Below are 22,203 nucleotides of genomic sequence, written 5' to 3' on the forward strand. Positions count from 1 at the left end.
GTAGTTAGTACAGCAGTAGTTCCTATAATACAAAACTACAGTACTACAATGATTTACCCATTACATATTTTTAGTGATAACCTCACTTAAACATTAATGTACAAACTATATTTGTTAAATGATAGTTACACTTGGGAAATTACACACTTTTACAACAAACGAGCATACAAAATAGTTAAGCCTTGGTAGAAGGCTACTTTAATAGAAAATATAGGTTTTTCTGAGAGATTCAAACTTTTACAAACACTTACATATATTTTACAAACTTATACTTGCGACAGGTTCAAACGTTTTGATAACAAACACCGACACTAAGATACTTATGAACTCACCAGCTTAATGCTGATAAACTCTTTCAAAATAACTTGTATTCTCATGTCATCAGTAGACAGGTACCGATGCCAGCTTTTGAGAAGATGGAGCGCATTCAAGACTCATCATATTATTTTGATTTACATTATATTTTTGGTGTCTAGAACTGTATGGAACCCGCTTGTATTAAAATTATATATTTAATGCAATGGATGATGTTGTTTGCTTATTTACATTTACTGTGTTGTGATACTGTACATGACGTCCTCTGCCCCAGAACGTTTCCGCCGTTCTTGGTTTTGGGGTGTGACACGTTGTGGCAAGTGCAGATGGGAGCATGAGGGGCCGTGTAGGGCAGGTAGTTCGGGCTACTTCAAGTATGGCTGAACTGGACATGTTAGCAGGGATTGTACTACTATTACCACCACCATTACAACATCTGATCTGATTTGCTTTCAGTGCAATCAGAGGGGATACAAGAAGTCACAGTGTCCAAGTCTGGCATCAACAGGACAGGTGGTGGCACCTACTCCTACCACTTTGAGGATTACAGATGACCGTCAGGGCCGAGCTGAGGCACCGGTGGCGAAGAGCAGAGCCTTCCAGTTGACAGAAGAAGAGGCACGTGCAGCCCCTGATGTGGTTACGGGTATGTATCTTCTCCATTATCACTTTATTATTTCTGATTATTACTCATGTTTGTGTGTTAGTTTATATGATCGTTCTTAGTGAACGCTATATCAACTATGGTATTGTTTGATTCGGGGGCTACCCGATCTTTTGTGTCGCTCGCACTTAGCAAGTGATTTAGTAGAGATTCGGGGGAGCTGGATTGCCCACTTGATGTAGAGATAGCAGATGATAGGACCGTTAGGGTTGCAAGGGTTCATAAGGGATGTATGCTACAATTATTCGATCAGCAGTTTTCAGTGGATCTGGTTCCTATTCCCCTGCGTGGGAATAAGGTTATAGTGGGTATGGATTAGCTGAGCCATAATGGGGCAGTGATTAACTGCGAGCAATAACTAGTGATGGTTCAAACTCCTAGTGGGGGAGAGTCGGTGATTCAGGGAAGAGGCCACAACATGGGTTGACTCTATGTTCGGCAACGAGAACTAGGCGCTATCATCCACCACTTTTATCAAACTTTGTCCTTGAAGTCTGCTGCAGCTGGAAATAACTCTGGGTAGTGCTCCCTCATCTCATCCTCCGGTTCTCACGTCCATTCCGAGCCCTTGCAGTGCTGTCACTGCACCTTCACCAACTCTACCCTCTTGTTCCTCAGATCCTTCGTCTTCCTATCGAGAATGGCTATTGGTCTCTCGATGTAGTTCATGCTATCATCCACCTGAATATTCTCTAAAGGCACAACTGCGGAGTCATCCACCAAGCACTTCTGCAACTGGAAGACATGAAAAGTGTTGTGGATCTGACTAAGCTCGACTGGCAGATCCAATCGATACGCAACCCGACCCACCCGAGCCAAGACCCTGAACAGACCAATGTATATGGGGCCTAACTGGCCCCGCTTCCTGAACCAGATGACACTTTTCCAAGGTGACACATTCAGGAGGATCATATCCCCTACCAGAAACTCTATGTCTGATCGGCGCTTGTAAGCATAGCTTTTCTCCCGACTCTGAGCAATCTGGAGCCTGCTCCAGACCTGTTAGATCTTCTCCGTGGTTTTAAGTACCACCTCAGTATTCCCCATAACTGTCTGACCGACCTCGCCCCAACAGATTGGGGTCCTGCACTTCCTCTCGTAAAACATCTTGAAGGGAGGTCAGTTTATGCTAATGTATCCGTTCCACATATCCATATGAACCATTATTATGACACCACAATAGTTGTTATGACCGATAATGTGCTACGAAAATTCAATATTGACGCTTTTTAAAAAGAATATATATATATATATATATATATATATATATATATATATATATATATATATATATATATATATATATATTAAAGTGAAAATGCAAATAAAAAGGCAATTAGTTATGAAATAAATAATCTAAACTAATAACAACTCAAAACTTCTGTTTAAAACAAAATGTTTTTATATAACAACTCATAATTTTATATACTTTTTTATATAAATAATACATACAAAATATTAGAGACTTATAATTAAATATATTTTAATTAAATATCATAAATAACAATTAAGTACAATAAATAAATAAAAATTTGAATTGTAGTGGTTTATTTCTATATAACTCTTATTTGGAATTTATGAGTTGCATATTGAATTAAAACTTCAATGTAGTAATACATTAATATTTGTATATGGTTTTAATAGAAATTTTAATTTTGGCAAAATAATATGACTTATTTTAAAATAGAAAATGAAAAATATTAAAGTAACATACAAAATAATTTTTTTTTGGCAATGATTTATCAAATAATGTCTAAACCTACGTTTTAGTTATAAATATATCATTTAATTATTAATGTACTTGAGTTAATATGAACTAAATATTTTTATTTATTTTAGGCTTTAAATAGAATGTTTTTATATAACAACCCATAATTTCACATAACTTATTTTATATAAACAATACTCACAAAATATTATATGCTTTATAACTATGTTTTTAACGGCAGGTTAGAAAGTTTTTGATATAACTTGTGATCTACACATTATATGATCATGTTATTCATTTAACTGATTAAACCCAATTTAACTATTTAATCAAATATAATTAATTCTCATAAATAAATTAAGTACCATTATTAAGAAAATAGTTGTGATTGTTTAATCCAAGTAACTCTTACTTGAAATTTGAAGATATTAAAACTTAGCTTTAATATAGTAAATTATTTGTATTTATATATGGCTTTAATATAAAAATTGGTTTTAATAAATATTTGAGTTTTGACACATTATAATGACTTTTTTCAAAAAGAAAACGAAAAAAAAAACATTCTACTAAAATATAAAAAACAACATTTAATTATTAATAAAATTGCATTAGTAAAAAATTAAAACTTCTATTATTTTTAGTTTTAAAGCAAAATGATTTTATATAATAAGTCAGTCTTATATCAATAATTTTATTATATAAATAATACAATAGTATTTGAGGTTTATAATTAAAATTTAAATATTAAGTTTTGAGATTTTGATAAAAAGTTATATCTAAATATTAGATGATAATATTATCCATTTAATTGACTAAATATAACTTAAATGTTGAAATTATATTTAACTAAGACTTATAACTATCAATTAAGTGTTATTAGTAAAAATAAAAAACTTTTAAGTTGTAGTGGTTTAATGTTAAATAACTTTTATTTGGAATTTGATTAGTTGTAATATTAAAATAAAATTTCAATACAGTTAACTTATTTTGATCATCTTATTCTATTTATTTAATTTTTCTTTGTATTGTTATGATATAAATAATTTAATATATTTTTATATTAAATCTTTCAATATACAAAGCTTTGGTATAAATTAGATTATACCATTAAGACCGTATAAAATTAATTTATCTATATTATGATGCAAACTTTTATCATAACCTCAAATAAACATACAAGGTTTTTTCTTATCATAATATAATAGTCTATGTCATTATAAAGATTGTTTTTTTTTTTTTTTTACGTTTCCTTTCAAAACAAATATGAGCTAACTTTTGGTCATTTTCATTGAAAAATATATGTTTTTATAGATTTTTTTTAATGATACAATCAATAATTTTCAATGAAAAATATGTGTTTTTATAGATTTTTTTAATGATACAATCAATTATTTTTAAGAAACCAAAGATACAACTTTACCATTCAACAACTTTGTGTAAATAGTTGTTTTTTATCTCGACTATATTTTTATCTCTAATATCCAAAATTTGGCTTTGTTATTGATTTAAACATAACTATTTTAATTGTATAATTGTATTTATCTACCCTAATAAACGAAAATAATTTTGTCACATATCATTTTTTCATTCAATTTGTTAAATGTCAATTTATGGTGATTTGGAGATATATATTTTCCACTTGTCACTTGTCATTTACTTCATTTTTCATTTTCCAATATATCATTAACTTAGTTTCCATAAATTAATATACCATAATCTACCATAATAAATGAAAATAATTTTGTCACATGTCGTTCTTTCATTTAGTTTGTCAAATGTCAATTTATGGTAATTTAGAGATATATATTTTCCACTTGTTACTTGTCATTTACTTCATTTTTCATTTTCCAATATATCATTTATTTAGTTTCTATAAATTAAATATACCGTATAACTATATTAATTTTGAATTTAAATTTCAATTTCTAATAAATTATAGTTTAAACAAGTGTGGAATTTGACATGATTGAAGGTATTAGGTAAAAATCCACTTTCTTGAATGAAGCGAACTGGGAAGGGAATGTGAATAGCATATGTTTGCGAAAGACCGAGGTCTTGACTTCTACCTGTGCCTCTCGATTTCATTCACAGGGTCATCCCACTTAATCCAATCGGGATGCTCTGTACCTGACATGTTTCTTGGTAGGAGTAACATGAAGCTCAGAATTAAGGATGTATTCAAGATGCTCCCCCAAAAGGGAATTGATCTATGGTCTATTTCATAAGAATTTATAGTTAGACCTCGTAAAAAACTTTTTCTTTTGTGGAATTAAGCAGTTCCTTTTTTAAGAAAGAAATTATGTTTAAGTAAGAAAATATAAAAGATGTCATGGTTACAAGAGTCTATTTATCGCATATAGACTTTAAGGGCATCGTGGCCTAACAGTCAAGGTGAAGTCGGGACCTAAAAGATCAAATGGAATAGTACAATAGATAAGTAAATTCATTCTGAATTCTAAGTTACTCTCTTTCATTAAGAATTACGAGATTCGTCATTCGAGGGGAAGTAGACTACTCAATAATTTCACATTTCATTTATGTCATAATTGAATAAATAATTCATAAAATCTAAATAAAAATAATTAAGGAAGACATAATCCATGAAGTGTTGCTTGGTCTTCACTGAAAACTTGAGTAAGTGTTAGTTGATCAAGTGTTAGTTGATCAATGAACTAATATCTTTCTGTATAGGGTGAAGGTAAGGGCTTGGGCATGACACAAGGGTTGTTAAGCTCACATCTGTTGTAAGACTTTGTAAGAAATGTTGGATTGTGCTCTCCGAGCAGAAGGTTTCCTCAGGGCTTAGTTGGGTTTGTTTGAGTCTAAATCCTGATTACGTCGAGTGGAGAGACCTTAGTGTTCAACGCACCACGTCCATCCTTATGGAATCCATCTAGACAACTTACCCTTAAACTTTTGCCAAACCTAGAGAATAGAACTTCGAGGATATGAGATAGACATGATTTTCCCAATAATCTTCAAACTTTTTGCTTATGTAAAGGGGGAGGTACTAGCTGATGTCTTTGAAGACATTCAAAAGGACGTTTGAGGTATGGAGGGGTGCTTTAGGGTTGATTTGAGATGGGTTCATGCTAGGTTGGGTGCGGTGGCCAAGGCAATATTTGATACCCATCATCTCGAGGAGTACATCCAAACTTCAGCAACACTCGAGAAAGCTATAAGTGCATTGGCTCAACTTGAAGGAGAGTTATCTCGGCATAGTGAAACTGCTTCTGCCCATTTGGTGAACAACTCTGTTGCTACTAAAATGAAACATTTTCCCCTCGAGGGGGGGGTTTATTTTCCCGATGAAATCGAGGGCACAAGTTTGAAATGGGTAGGGAGTTCCACGGCTGGAGCATGTATGAGGTTGTCATGTAGTTGACAAACCTTGCGCCTCTTAACAAATGTTATTGAATCTATCCCCATAGTTGGCCAATAGTACCCCAGGGTCATCAGGTGATCATATATCTTTGTGCCGCCAATTTTAACATTTTGTTATAGTTAACATGTTTAGTACACGAGTCTAACAACTAAATACGTAATTTTGATTTATTTATTTTTTGCATGTTTATTTATTTATTTTTTAAATTTTTTCTCACAATTTTCACTTATTTCAAATTTCAAATATTAATAAAATTTCCATTTACTCCTTCGAATTTAATATTTTGTTTTAATCAACCCGTATAATATACAGGTCTCACACCTAATACGTAATATGCGGGATTACATCTCGTATGATATGACGCGGGATAAGATGAAGGGATAATGCCACTGTAGCACATGAAACTTTTTACATTTGGCTAATTTGGTCCTTAAAGGTTTTTTTGGTACAATAGACCACTAAAATCATATATGACATATTAATTACACCATTATCTAAAAAAATAGAAGGTTTACTGGTTACAATGCTTACGTGGCATGCTGATGTGTCCAATAAGCTTACGTGGGATTCTTATGTGTCGAAGAAGTCTACTTGTGAAACTACGCTTATTAATTGAAACCCTCAATCGGACCTCCATTAAAGTGTTACTTACCTTTTTATGAAAAAGTCAAAGACCTCCCCCCGACTATTTTCGTCATGAAGAACAATGTCTTCGAGCTCATCCACCTCAAGGAATCAGCTACACGTGACTCATATTTAGTCTTGAGAAGGGGTAAAGGTTTGTGATTGTGGCGTTCCAGCTAAAGAACGAACGTGTTGGAAAATAACAAACCCTGGGAGGTGTTTCTGGAATTGTCAAAACAGTATGGTGGGTCCTGATACTCCTGATCTTGATAACTTACTATTTTAGGGTTTCCTGTGTTGTTTCTTTCTGTACGGACGATCATGGTGGATTTGTATTTTGTTTGCTTAAAAAACCCTAATTTTATTTTCTTCTTGACGATGATTTGTGATTGTGAATCAAACCCATTTCGTTAGTACATAAAGGTAGATGATTTGTGATTGTGAATCAAACCCTAATTTTATTGGTTTTTTATGGACTAGGTTGAAGAAATGTAGTTTCTTTTAATGGAAATATGAAGAACAGGAAGAAGGGTACTACAAAAACCTTCTATATTCTCTGAAGCAGAAATTGGATGCTAAAGATGATCTGCCTGAGATGAACAATTTGAGGAGAAGGATTGCTAAAGTGAAGTTTTTGCTGTCACAGGAGCAGTGTAAGGTGGCAAAGAGTGAGAAAGAAGTTTATGATGCAAGGAAGGTAATAGGCATGTATAGGATGATAGTTGCCTTGTTATTTGCTTGCTTGGTCATATGTGTTTTGAAGTTAGGGGTGATTGTACTTAGTTAGGTTGGTTGGTGTAAGCTTTTGTTTTTTGGGATCCCTAGTATTTTTTGTAAAGGCAGATGAGAAATTGTATTTTTTGTAAAGGCAGACTAGAAAGTCAGTAATGATGGGAATTTTGTATGTTTTGAAGCTACTTTTAGTTACAATTTGGGGCTATCAACCTTGATGTGTTGATGTTGTAAGGTGGTAAGTCCCTAATGAAAGGGCATATGATAACAAATGTAAAAAAAAATATTCAAAGTCCTAAGTGTATGGCATTTTGTATAATCAGATGTAGATGTTATTGAAACATACGCAAGGCTTGTATTCCTAACAATTATATTTAATCAAATTGGTTGTTGTGCATGTTTTCATTTTGGGAAAGGGGTCCATGTGGAAGTACATTATATGTATGGGGACCATTTGTAGTTAGTAGTCAGTGGATGTTTTTATAATGGAAAAATGGGACATTTAAACCCATTATAGAACCATATCCGGGACCATATAAAACATTCACATACATGCACATTATTCCAAAATTTTCCATGCAGAAATATTCAAAGCCACATGTCATGAGTTTACTTAAAAAGGCAACATGCTTTCATAAGTGAGTAAAATATCATTTCATGTCAACAATTTCATTAAAAAGGCAACATATATCCATTATTGACCAAATTTCCCTTTTCTGTCGTGAGTTAACTTAAAAAGGCACCATCCATACATAAATGACCAAAATACCCTTTTATGTCAAGAGTGAACTTCAAAAGACACCATCCATACATAAATGCATATTACCATCATCCTAATACATAAACTTTAAAATCCAAATTACCATCATATTAATACATAAACTTTAAATACAGATTACCATCATCCTAACACACATACTTTAAATCCAAATAATACAAAGTAAAAATCAGCACTAATCAATTACAAGAGCTTTTCCCTTGGAATTTCCTGGATCATCAACACCACTAATTGTTTTGCCTATTTTCATCTTCGATATTCTCTATGACTTTCTTCTTCTTATCCTCTTCAAAATCTCTGAAATTGGCCTAATCATTACCCGTTGAACCTGGATAACAAGAACAACCTCTTGAATTTGAACATTATCAACAACTTGGACATTAGGATTAACATCATCATCTTGAACATTACCACCCTCCTCAACTTCCTCACCCACAACACCCTCATCTCCTTCATAACTTCTAGGTGGAGTAAATTGCATACAATGACTAAAATCCCCTACACTACTGGATTCAACATCAGTAGGAGTAACTTGCATATCATTTTGAGTAGTATCTATCTTAAATGGAGTCATTTCAACCTCTTCATGTTGTTGTGGTTCACTTGTACTACCCTATATCCTATTATATAAATATGTTAGTGATAAATCACATGTAAATAAATTTAAATTTTAAATGGTTTTACCTGTCCTACATTTTGCTTCACACAAGCTTTTTGTTTGTTCTGTTTCTTCACATTTAACTTTTGGGGCCTTCTATGTGGACAAGTGGACTTGTTGTGACCTATCTCATTGCAAATAATACATCTGATTTTCTAATTTCCAGTCTTAGAAACCCTGTGTGTTCCTATTTTCTCTGTAGTGGATTTCTTCCTCTTAGTAGCTAGCCTACCAGGCATCCTTGTACTAATAGGAGGCAATGGTGGAGTATAATTTGTCTTTGGCCACATGTCACTGCTATTCATGGGGGCAATTTTGTAATTGTATGCCTTCCTAAATGTGGTTGTGCTAAACATGTTGTCTACATAGGCTTCTACTAGGGGTGAGCAAACCTAAACCAAAAAACCGAGAAACCGACTAAAACCGACAAAACCGCAACCGCAAAAACCGAAACCGAAGCAAAACCGACGGTTTGGGTTTGATATTTTTAGAAACCGAAAAATTGGGTTCGGGTTCGGTTTCTAACCAGAAACCGACCCATCCAACCCAAGAAACCGACCCATACTTAAAACCGACAAACCGCCCCAAGAAACCGACCCATCCAACCCGAAAAACCACCCATACTTGATTGTGTTTTAGTTGTAATAGACTATTTCGGGCTTTAGTTGTAAGTTGTAATTGACTATTTGTTGTAAGACTCATATTTTTTAAAGTACTTAACTTCAATTTGTTATTTTTTGAAGTATCTAACTTGTTGCTTCATTTATGGAAAATGGGTTAAAACCTTAAACCCATGGGTTTAAACCCAGAACCCGTGAATGTATGGGTTGAACCCAAGAAACCAAAAAACCGCCCAAACCGACCTCAGAGCCCAAGAAACCGAACCGACCAGAAACCGATCCTATTGGGTTCTAAAAACCAGAAACCGACCATTTATGGGTTGGGTTGGGTTTGAGTCCAAAACCGACCCAAACCGACCCATGCACACCCCTAGCTTCTACATCCCTGTTAAGAAAGGATGTGCTAGCTACAGAATGAGCACATCCATATCTATTCATTTGCCACAACCTACATGAACATGTTTTCCTTTCTAAGTCCACCTCATATGCATCTATTGCTCCCCTTACCTCAAATTGGTTTAATCCACTAGGTAGTACCTGATAATGCCTTTGAATTTTTTTAAGCAAATTCACCTTATCTCTTGTCTCTAGACAAATATGATTTCCCCATTGTTGTCCCTTTAATTTCATGTTGTAGATTATGTCCATCATGTATAATCTTAACTCCTCTAACATGGTTATTACGGGCTTATTCCTGGCATCTATTATTACAACATTAAAACTTTTTAAGAAGCCATTTTCAACTGCATCACACACCTTCCAGCTTGAAAGAAAGCTCTTGACCATGTTTTAGGATCTTTCTCCATGAGATATTAATGGGCATCTGGGTTCAACGTCTCAATTTCTTTCATCACAACTTTAAAAGCATGCTCAGTTATGGCTTTAGATGCCCTCCAAAACAAGGTATGATATATGGCACCGGTGAATCTCTTCTACAAATTTTGGCAAATATGTCTAGCACACTGCCTGTGCTCTATATATGGAAACAACTCTTTAACAGCCTCTATCAAACCCTATATTAATACAAAGGTTTAAATCGGACAGTATAAAATAAATATAAATGAATTACCATGTAAAATACTAACCTTATGTTGGTCTGACATTAAACTGTAACCATTGCCTAAATTCAAGTTTAGATCATCAATGAGAAGCTCTAAAAACCACTTCCAATTCTGCTTGTTCTCCACATTAACCACTACCCAAGAAATAGGATATATCTTGTCATTTTCATCCTTCCCAATAGCACAAAGCAATTCCCCCTTACAAACACCTTTAAGAAAACAACCATCAAGACCTATTATCCTTCTACACCCTTCAATCCAACCTTGTTTAACTCCTTGAAAACAACAATAGAACTTGCTAAAATATTTCTTTCCATCTGGACCATCCTCCACATCTAGTATCACAGTTGACCCAGGATTTGTCCTTAAAATCTCATGACCACATGACCATAACTTACCATAATGTTCAACAAGGCTACCTTCAACAAGATTTAGTGCATACTTCTTTGCTCTTCTACATTGCCCCATATTAACTTGGATACCAGACTTGATCATTACATTTACCCTAAGGTTCCTTACACTTATTTTCTGACTCTATACAATCTATTTGGTATAGTGACTCCCAATCCATGCATATATTACCAATGATCCAAAATCGAAGTTCCTAGCACAATTATGATAAACTTTTAGTGACTTGATTTGGAAACTCTCTTCATCACTCGTCCATGAAGCCCATAATCTAAATGTGTAAGTACCCTTGCTACACCTCACCAAAAGTCTTTTCGTATCATTTTTTTTTTCAAAACACAACTGATATTCATTAGTTACAACATAGTTGCACAACATTGATTTTACTTGCCTTGTACCCTTAAATCTCATCCTTAGAATTGGTTTTTGTTTTTTTTCCAGTGTAATAACTCATTAAATATGGAATGAGTTTGAATGTTAGGTTCAACTTCTCTCTCATTATCATCATCTACAATGTTGTTATCCTCCTCATCATCAACACATAACTTACTCAAAAAGGATCATTTTATATCCTATTCATATGCACTACATCCTCATTAATTTCAAAGGCAACATTCCTAAGTTCATCTATGTTATCTTCACTTTCACCATCAATACAAGACGCATGTTCATCATCATCATTATCTTCATCATCAATCCACCCATCAACACCAACCCCAATACGATCCACATAAACCAAAATTATACCATCTGTTCCATGAGCATAAAAAATGAAAGCAACATATTCCACGTCATCTGAAATGGGATTAAGCCCTTTCATCAGGGAATTGCCTGGTTCAGAATAGTAAAACTTTTTACAGTCTTCATGCATGAAACGTTCGTTGAAGGTCCCAAACTCAAAATAAGTCATAGAAGAAAAGTCGACATCGTTAAAGATGGTTTTAACACCACCAGTGTAAGAGAAATGATTTCGATTAAATACCCCTTGGTAGTTAAGTTCCACCATCGCAAACACTCCATTAGGTTCGGATTGTGTCATTGCTGCAACTTCTTTGTTCCTTCAGCCCAATAACATGAATGCTTCACAAACCCTAAATTAGTTTCTTTTTCAACTGAATAATGAAGACGAGTGAAGTTTGATAGCTGAAGACGAAAGACTTTTCGCTTCGTATATCATTAATTGATGTGACATATCTCACGTGACATCGGATTAGCCAAAATATATATATTAATTGACATATATAAAATGTCAACTGGGAAACCGTTTAAAACTTGATAAAATGACTAAATTAATAAGCCATATACGAGTTTAGTGGTCTAATGTACAAAAAAAATTGAAGGACCAAATTAGCCAAATATAAAAAGTTTCATATGCTACAGTGACATTATCTCTAAGATGAAATGCGGTGTATCGTCATCTGAGGACATGGGCTTGATTAACGAGTCAATAATAGAATCAGGGCCGGTCTATTCATTTTCAATGCCCTGGGCAAGATATTGAATTAATGCCCTAATATAAAAAACAATTTATATAGCAAAAATGAAATAAAATTTATAGCCAACTTAAATCAAGGTTATACAAACAAAACCATACAAAAATTCATTTAATACAATGTCTATGTTCATTTTTTGGAATCCAAATACATTTTATTTTATTTTAGTTAAAGACTTCGTACAAATTTACATTTGATACTTGAAATTTCCTAATCCGTTTAATATTTGTTGTCACGGTACTTCAAAGAGAAATACAACCTGTAGTTAAGTATCCATAACCACAACCTGAAAAGAATATAAATTAGTTCAGAATTAACATTTCAAATTTTCAGAAATTACATAAACATAAGATTTTCAGAAATTTGATACATCATATTATTCAGATAACCTATTACATTTTCATATACATCAGATTTTCATAATTGGAATTCAAATAACAGAAATTCAATAGCAGAATTTTAATATCATAATTTGATAGATCCTTGTTGAATCTATTGTGTACCCCAAGCATTCTAACAGATTCACAGCAACAAAACACTCAATAATATGAGAAAATAAGATAGAATTCCCATTCATTCGAGAGGAATGGACTCTCCAAAAGAAGAAGTTCTTTACAAATCAATTCTTAGCTACTCAAAACAATAACCTATTAGGGGATAAATACTAACAAGACTCAGGGAAGTGGTCCCAAAAATAGACCCGAGACAAGGTTAGTGCTCCCACATAACCAATAACAGAAAAAATTCCAAAAAGGACCAAACTACCCCTGAAACTTCTAATAAAGCAAATCTGCTAAAAGCAATCAAGCCCAACTTGGGGCTTATCATAATTACGGTATCAAAGATACATCAGTTTTTTAAAATAAGAACTTCAACATCTTAATTCACTTAAGAATTTAAGATACATCAGATTTTCACATTACAGATTTTCAATATCACAATTTCAACATCAGAAATTCAAAATCAGATTATATAGAATTATAAAATTCAGAATCTTATAACGGATTTTCAAAATCAGGACGCACATATCAGATTTTCAATTAGAATTTAACATGCATCAAATTAATCAAAACTAAGAAAAAAAACAATTGCATTAGAAATTTAAGAAAATCTTATAACATAAAACCTTATAAAAGTTTCAAGAAATTTAAGAAATTAAATTACCTCGAAAAATTAGGGAATTCATATCAGCCCTGGATCAAGAAGATTACAGCTTTGATGGATAACTTATTTTCCGCAGTAAGTTAGTTATATAAGAAAACTAAAATTTCATAAAATCAAGGAAATTTATAGCAGCCTTAGATTAAACTCTATTTACAATATTTGGGAAAACTTACATGGATCGATTAGGAGGACCGAATCATTTAATTACTCTTTGAAACTTCACTTTAATATGACTGATTAGAAGAGTGAATGATTGTTTGAATCTTCAGAAGAAGCAAAATTTGGAGGAGCAACATAGCGAGAGTGAGAGAAGAGACCAGGACAGTTGGCTTGAATTAGACTAGATCGAGATTGTTATTTTGAATGGTCCATCACCTTGTAAACCAGACGCTTCGTCTTCGTCATCTTCAATTATTATTGGTGGGTGCCTGGTTGGTGCTTGGATCGAGAAGTGGGAAGCGTGCGAAATCAAATTCCAATCAGCGTCAAATTAGGTCTAATTGTTAATAAGTGCTTCCGGCTGTCCCTTTTTGAAATGCATTGGACGTGATAACAGATAAAATATGGTCCGAATAACAAAATACATATAATAGACTTTGAAAGATTCATGCCCCTTTCGGATTTGCTGCCCTGGGCCGTAGCCCAGCTCGCCCTGGGCTTGGGCCTGCCCTGAATAGAATCAAACAAAATGACCATACACAAAATTTTCAAACCAAAAGAGCCAAACATATAATATTTACCACCATTGTCTTCCCGAGTGTTAAATGTGGTATACCTTACGGATCAATCATGTAATTGTACGTAAGTTTAATGTATTTATTTTAAAGAGTCTTAAATCTGGCATACCTTATGATTTTCTGTTTCTCTGTCCCAAATAAAATCTTGATTTTGATCGTCTCTCTCTCACACACACAGAAACACATTCCCTTTTTCGCTGCTGGGTTGCATGTTCTTTCTTTCTCTCTCCATACTTTCCTTAATTCCTCCGCAATCTCACGTCTTTTTCACCAAATTCCTCTCTTTACAGCAAAACCCATATTAATAACACCCTCCGTCATCTTCCTCACTGTTAATTCACCCTAATTGCCAGCTACAAGACTAGGGTTTTCGCTTTTGCTATAGAAGAAAGGAATCGGATTCAAGCACAGTTGTTTTATCTCTTGCTCAAACTCTCTAAGTATCCCGATCGCAAAACCTTAGATTCCTAATTTAATCGAAAGTTATAGCATAGTTCCGTCTTTCTCTCTCTTAGGGTTTGGATTTTGTTTGATGTAATTAGGGCTTATGGAGGTTTAGAATCGAAGGAAAGCACCACTGTTCTTCTTTCCTCTCTCCTTTCTCTTGCTTTGTTTCTTCAGATTAATAGAAAACAATGGAGAAGTACGAGCTTGTAAAGGATATAGGATCTGGGAACTTCGGAGTTGCGAGGTTGATGAGGAACAAAGTTACTAAAGAGCTTGTTGCTATGAAATATATAGAAAGAGGACACAAGGTATATACGATTTTCCCCATATCTATAGTCTTAATTTTACTCAATTTTAATGTTATCTTATTCCAAGATGCTTGTTTTCTTATCTGAAACCCACTATACGCTAATTACAAGAATTTTTGTTCTATTTTGGTTGTAGATTGATGAGAATGTTGCTAGAGAAATCATCAATCATAGATCCCTTCGACATCCAAACATAATCCGATTTAGAGAGGTAATCTTGTCCTATTGTGTTTTTCTACTCATGAAGATGGTATCCTTCTCAGTTTTCATCACACCATAGATTGTATTCTACGTGATATCTGTGGTGTACTTAATAGGTAGTACTCACCCCCACCCACCTTGCTATTGTGATGGAGTATGCTGCAGGCGGGGAGCTTTTTGAGAGGATTTGCAATGCTGGAAGATTCAGTGAAGACGAGGTCATAAAAATATAACAAGTGAAAACAGATTCCTTTCATTGAGATTACTTCCCTCCTCACTTTCTTGATATTATCTATCACTATTTCAGGCTAGATACTTCTTCCAACAGCTTATATCAGGAGTTCACTACTGCCATTTCATGGTAAAATGACATTACAATTGTATTTGCAGTTTTACATATCAGTTCAGTTTTATAAACATTACAATTGTATGTGCAGCAAATCTGCCATAGAGATTTGAAGCTTGAAAACACTCTTTTAGATGGAAGCCCTGCACCAAGGCTGAAAATTTGTGATTTTGGCTACTCAAAGGTATTCAATTCATTCTGTATATCCATGGTTAGGTTTATTTTGTAAATAAAAACCAGATGCTAATGGCTTCAGTTGTTGTTTTATGCAGTCATCACTGCTACACTCCAGACCCAAATCCACAGTGGGCACCCCTGCATACATTGCTCCTGAGGTTCTTTCTCGTAGAGAATATGATGGAAAGGTAAAGCATCTGACATCTGTGTATAATTGTTGATGATTTACATGTTTTTTCAAAGTTACAATTAGACTTGAAAAATACCATGTTTTGGGGGTTTGCAAACTTTGGTTTTGTGGTGTTTAGACAGCAGATGTTTGGTCTTGTGGAGTGACACTCTATGTGATGCTGGTGGGAGCATACCCTTTTGAAGATCAAGAAGATCCTAAAAACTTTAGGAAGACAATTCAAGTTAGTTTCTTTAGCAGAAGGTTTCTTTCTTCTTGAGTCTTGACAGACTTTGACCTTTGACTTTTCTTGTTTTACTCAGCGAATAATGGCTGTTCAATACAAGATCCCAGACTATGTTCATATATCTCAAGATTGTAGACATCTTCTTTCTCGGATATTCGTTGCCAATGCATCAAGGGTATGTAATAATATGTATACTTTCAGTTTCTCAGTCAACATAAGAAAAAAGGTTTAAATGCAAGAAACAGTGACATATGATGTATTGGTTTTGTTGCAGAGAATTACCCTAAAAGAAATCAAAAGCCATCCATGGTTTGTTAAGAACTTGCCTAGGGAACTAACAGAAGCAGCACAAACTGCATATTATCGAAAGGAAAACCCAACATTTTCCCCACAAAGTGTAGAAGAAATCATGAAAATTGTGGAGGAAGCAAGATCTCCTCCACCAGTTTCCCGATCACTTGGAGGGTATGGATGGGGGGATGATGATGAAGATGATGATGATAAAGAAGAGGAAGGAGAAGCAGAAGATGAAGGGGAAGATGAGTATGATAAGAGAGTCAAAGAAGCTCATGAAAGTGGAGAAATTGGTCCCATTTAAAATTCAATCTTTAAAGAGAGGATTTGTGTAAAAATGGAGGTTAAATAATGGAAGTAAGGCTGTAAATTTGTGTGGTATTATTATTATTATTTATGTCAAATAGTAGGTGTGTTTGGTTGGTGTGTGAGGACATGTGAGTATTGTTTGGTTTCAAGTTGCAGGGATTGACTTATTGACTTCTTTTTGGTAAAGATTTGTTATTATATTCTACATGTTTGATGTTTAGTTTAATGGTTTATGTTTTTGTAAATTACATGTAATTGTGTTGAAAAAGCAAGCTGTTTGTTTATTTTTGACTTAATATATTCTTAATCATCTAATGTAGACAACTATATATAGTTGTTTTATTTATTTATTTAGGGTTTGTTTGATAGTTGTTGATAGACATGTAAAAGACTGAATTAGAGATTTTTAATCACACTTGGTAAAAAACATATCCGAAAGCCAATTAAACTACAAAGAATGATGTGACTTGGGGGCTATTTGATTCCTTTTCAATATTGGTTGATTCATCTTTTCTTTTGTAATTATTTCCTTCCATTACTAGTTGATTCATCTTCAGTTTTGGTTAGATTTGTTTTGATTTTTTGAATTTGTTCCTTTTATCTCAAGCGATTAGCTTTTATTTTTTGCATTATGTGAATTGGCTTCAATCCCTTCATGTCTATATATATGGTTTTGCAAATGATTTAATTTAATAAAGTTTTGCTTTTTTCACACTAGTCATGTTTATTTGTGATTAAAGCTTCGTAAATTGTTATGGATTTAATCTGTAATCATAGGTCGTGAAAAAGAAATAGTTTATTAGGGGTTTATTATCCTCGATTGGTTTGTCTTCATTGTTTTCTATTAATTTTTTCCTCATTATTTACATTAATGTTATTGTGAATGAAGTATGTAGGTTGTTAGCTGCCATTAACATAACTTGTTAAAAGGCTCTCCACAAGTAGTTGGTTAAAGACGATATATTTAGTAATTGATGTACAAGATATACTCATAAAAGTTCCATGAGATTGAAATCACATTTGATTTGGGTCCACATTAATGCACAAGCAATTTGCCAATTTGGTTACATGTGACTTCTTCATTGTCGACTTCTATATTTTTGTTCTTATTAGGTTATAATTTTAACTTTTTTTCATTCAACATATATGTTCAACAATTTTACCAAACAAATATTAAAATATTCAAGGCATCTTAAAGGTTCAATAATAAATTATTCACTTTCTACCAAACAAACTCTTAGTGAATAAGAGAATAAAACGAAACAATTAATTGACATATATTGTACATTTTTTTGTCTCAATAAACGTAATTTTTTTTTTGGCAAGTGTTTATGAAAAGTTGTAATTTTATTTCTAAACTGATGACATTTATTTTTGTTCATGATATGAATATCCTTGAGGCAAAAAGATTCCATTTATTTTTGTTAACTTTCCATTGGATGGTTTGGAAATTATTTGCAAATGAAATTATATCGTTGTTGGTAACTTTATACTTTGATAACCATAACAATAGACATAGGCATATAAATATACCATGTTAATAAACGTAAAATTATTTTTTTGGCAAGTGTTTATGAAAAGTTGTAATTTTGTTTCTAAACTGATGACATTTATTTTTGTTCATGATATGAATATCCTGGAGACAAAAAGATTCCATTTATTTTTGTTAACTTTCATTGGATGGTTTGGAAATTATTTGCAAATGAAGTTATATCACTTTTGGTAACTTTATTCTATTGATACTTTGATAGCCATAGCAATAGACGTAGGCATATAAATATACAATCTTAACATGATTCTTTTACAATAAATTATTTTTGAATCAGGATAACTTCCAAAATAAATAAAATATTTCATGCTTTATAGGCAATCAAGAAGTACTGTGTTTTTTTAATACAAATAACAGTACTATATGATAAAAAAAACATATCTTGCTCTTAAAAAAAAATATATATATTTTCTGTTTTGTTCAATGAAAGCGAAGGTTCCTTTCTTATCGACATTTCTTTGCGAATACATCTATTCACAATTTCACATAGTAATGATTAGTGATTATTACTAAATAATAATTATAGATATGATTGTGGGTTTAGGTTTTCTTAAAACTTCCTTTACAAAGAGCCAAATAGGTATTTGGATACTTGATGCATTTACAATTAAAAGCATTATATGAGATGTAATATTGATCCAATAAGTAGTGTTTTGATCCAATCAAACTACCAGCATGGCTACATGAGATAATTTGGTCGTATGTGACATCGTGACGTCATCTTCAGCCCGCTGTGCTTTTATATACTTGAATAACCGTCGGCGCCATCGACATATAAATTAAACAAAGTTGTTTAAATTCAAGAAATAATGATATATTTTTATTTTATCTGATTGTAATATTGTATTTTTATTTTTCTAATACTATATCATAGTTTTAGTTTTTCATACTAAAAATATATTTATAATGTAGTTTATAAGCAATTATATACCTTTATCACTCATATAAAAAAATATATTTATAACGTAGTTTATAAGCAATTAAATATGATGTACCTTTATCACTCATATTAAAAAATCAAATACATACATACAGGGGCACACCAATCAGTTGTGGGCCTTAAATGTTGATATCCACCAAAAAAAATTATTTTCTAATTTTAGTGTTTTCTCGGCTAATCCTTTTTAATAAATGATTTTTTTTTGTCACTTGTCATTTGTCATATATCATTATATAAGATTTTATAATTATTTAAATTCCACATGTCATTATATGGTATTTTTATTTTTTTATTAATCAATTAGTTACGAGACCCATATAAATACACGGGTTGATGATAAAAAAAAAAGTTAAATATGAAAAACTAAACAATACAAAATTTTAATATATAATACTTTGTAAATCTAGGAAACGACGTTTGTATAATTTATATAATATATAAATTGTCAATTTATAAGTTTGATTAAAATACATTGTTTGATATGCATAAAATGATATATTACACTTTTTATTTTTTATATGGACATTAAGAGAAAAAAAAAAGAGATAGCAAAACATGTAAATGAGTATTACTTGATCTATCCTAATAAATGTAATATTAATTATATATTTTTCTGTAAATACATAACCGTTAGATGTGTTACACGGTTGCAAATTCAAAATAAAAAAATATCTAAACTAATAAAGCAATCTCTAAATATTATTAAAAAAGAACCCTTAATTCACCAATGAAGCAATCAAGGCCCTTGATTGTATTTCAATCATATGATTTTCACCATTAGATCAAATTGATGACATCATCTTCTCAAAATAGAATTCAAACATTTAATTATAGAATCTTTAAATTTACCAATTAAATTTCAAACACAATTACATTAAATTATAGAATCTTTAATTATAGAATCTATTCATATTTAATTATAGAATCTATTCATACTTTCGAAAATATATTTCACAATTCGGGCATAATTGCATTTATTTATAGAATCTTTAAAATCACCAATTGTGTTATCAATTAAAGCATATCATTTTATTTATATATGAGACATCGGTTTCTCCATAAATCTGGCCAAAAACATGAATAACCGCCCCCATCTTTCTCCTCTATTTTTTCTCTTAAACCATAATTTCATAATCCACTTCTTCCTCATGTCAATGGTTGTGCTTCAATTGATGTTTTGTGTGTTCATAATAGAATGTATCATCATAACGTGGTTCCTTTTTCTCATGTATTCTTAGAATTTGTGTATTGTCTCTTCCTTTCATCTCCAATTATCACACCTCTGCTTTGGCTTCACACAAATCTATACAAACTGAAGCAAGCATCTCCTTCAAGACATCTTTTGACGATCTATGTCATCATTAACCATAATTAATATTGTTCATAATTTAATTCCATTATTTATAGTTTTTGGCTTCAAAATTTAAACCTAATTAGTTTTTTCTTTTTTAAAAAAACTCATTAAATAAGCATATCAATAATTATGTTATCTTTAATCTCTAGATATATATTAAAAGAGAAACTTGATTACATCATCTTCAAAAATCAGGTCTGTTGATTGGCTTTTCCTTATAGTTTTTCACCCTTAGATCAATTTGATGATGTCATCAATGTTAATAGGATTTTTTTAAATCCTTTCAAATGTTGATTAAGGAAATAATTATTTTTTTGGATTCCGACATTTATGATTAAAATGTTAAGAAATGCTTTCATAAAGCTAGCATGGCAAGATCTACATTATACAAGCATAAAGGTTGGAGCTTTTTACCTCCTGGAGCTTCTAGAGCACAAAGAAACCTCAGATCTACAAGCTTGTCTTCCTTCTCCAACTTCTTGATGCAATACCTTCTTCTCCAACTACTCAAAACATATACTTTTAGCTCATCTCACTCAAGAAATGGGTTAGGTTTTGGGGCAAATGGCTCAAAACTATGGAGGGTTTTGAGCTCTTAAGGACGTTTATATAGCACACAAACCCTAAATATTAGAGTTTCCATATGTCGTGAGTGCGTCTAGCGTACACAAGTGTACGCCCAACGTACTAGGGCGCGCCTAGTACGCTTAGCGTACTCGTCTTGTTCTTAAAGTTGTAACTTTAGCCCTTAGGCTTCTCAAGGCTCGACTCTTCCAACCCCAAGGACTACAAATGACAAAATAATAATAAAATAAGGGATTCGGAAATACTTGCAAATCTCGGGATGTTACAACTCTCCCCCACTTGACCTAGACTTCGTCCTCGAAGTCTGTTGTAGCAAATAGATCCAGATAATGCTCCCGCATCTCGGACTCTGGCTCCCAAGTCCACTCGGATCCTTTGATATGTCGGCATTGTACCTTTACCAGAGGTACTTCCTTGTTGCGCAAAGGGCCTTTGACGGAATCTTCTAGGCTTGCAAGTCCACTCGGATAATGCTCCTGTATCTCGGACTCTGGCTCCTAATCCCTTTATCAAAGGGCCTTGGACGAAATCTTTTAGGCTTGCCCTAGAATTTTTTTCCACCTCATTCCATGAGGTTCTAGAGCCTTCCTTCATCAGCTTTCAATAAATAACCAAATAGTCACTATACATTTAATTAATCCAATTAATTTATGATTAATTATTAATTAAATAATATGATTTTTAATTAACATATTATTTTCATAACACATTAATAAACCATTTATTTAATTTATTATTCACATAACAAATTAATATCTATCTCTCTAAAAGTCATACTATCTAATTGTTACGTTTGAGGGCAACCTAAAAGGACTGTGCTACTATCAAATCAAGTATATACCAATTTTAGTTATGGGCTTAGACACTTAATCCAACATAATCATCATCAAATATCATCACAATACGCAAACAAATCATTTACAAACATGT

At 32.6% G+C, this 22,203-nt stretch overlaps 1 protein-coding gene across 1 annotated transcript; it reads left to right on the forward strand.

Annotated features, from left to right (window-relative positions):
- The first annotated feature begins 14,402 nt into the window (after window positions 1-14,402).
- On the forward strand, window positions 14,403-17,050 carry LOC111877990 (serine/threonine-protein kinase SRK2A). Its single transcript, XM_023874493.3, has 9 exons — window positions 14,403-15,102; window positions 15,239-15,313; window positions 15,420-15,521; window positions 15,611-15,664; window positions 15,741-15,833; window positions 15,922-16,014; window positions 16,135-16,239; window positions 16,319-16,417; window positions 16,517-17,050. The coding sequence occupies exons 1-9, from the start codon at window positions 14,983-14,985 to the stop codon at window positions 16,838-16,840; spliced, it is 1,065 nt and encodes a 354-aa protein (XP_023730261.1). The 5' UTR covers window positions 14,403-14,982; the 3' UTR covers window positions 16,841-17,050.
- Window positions 17,051-22,203: the final 5,153 nt, after the last annotated feature.

The sequence above is a fragment of the Lactuca sativa genome, chromosome 5 (genome assembly GCF_002870075.4).
Source record: "Lactuca sativa cultivar Salinas chromosome 5, Lsat_Salinas_v11, whole genome shotgun sequence".
Classification (NCBI taxonomy): domain Eukaryota; kingdom Viridiplantae; phylum Streptophyta; class Magnoliopsida; order Asterales; family Asteraceae; genus Lactuca; species Lactuca sativa.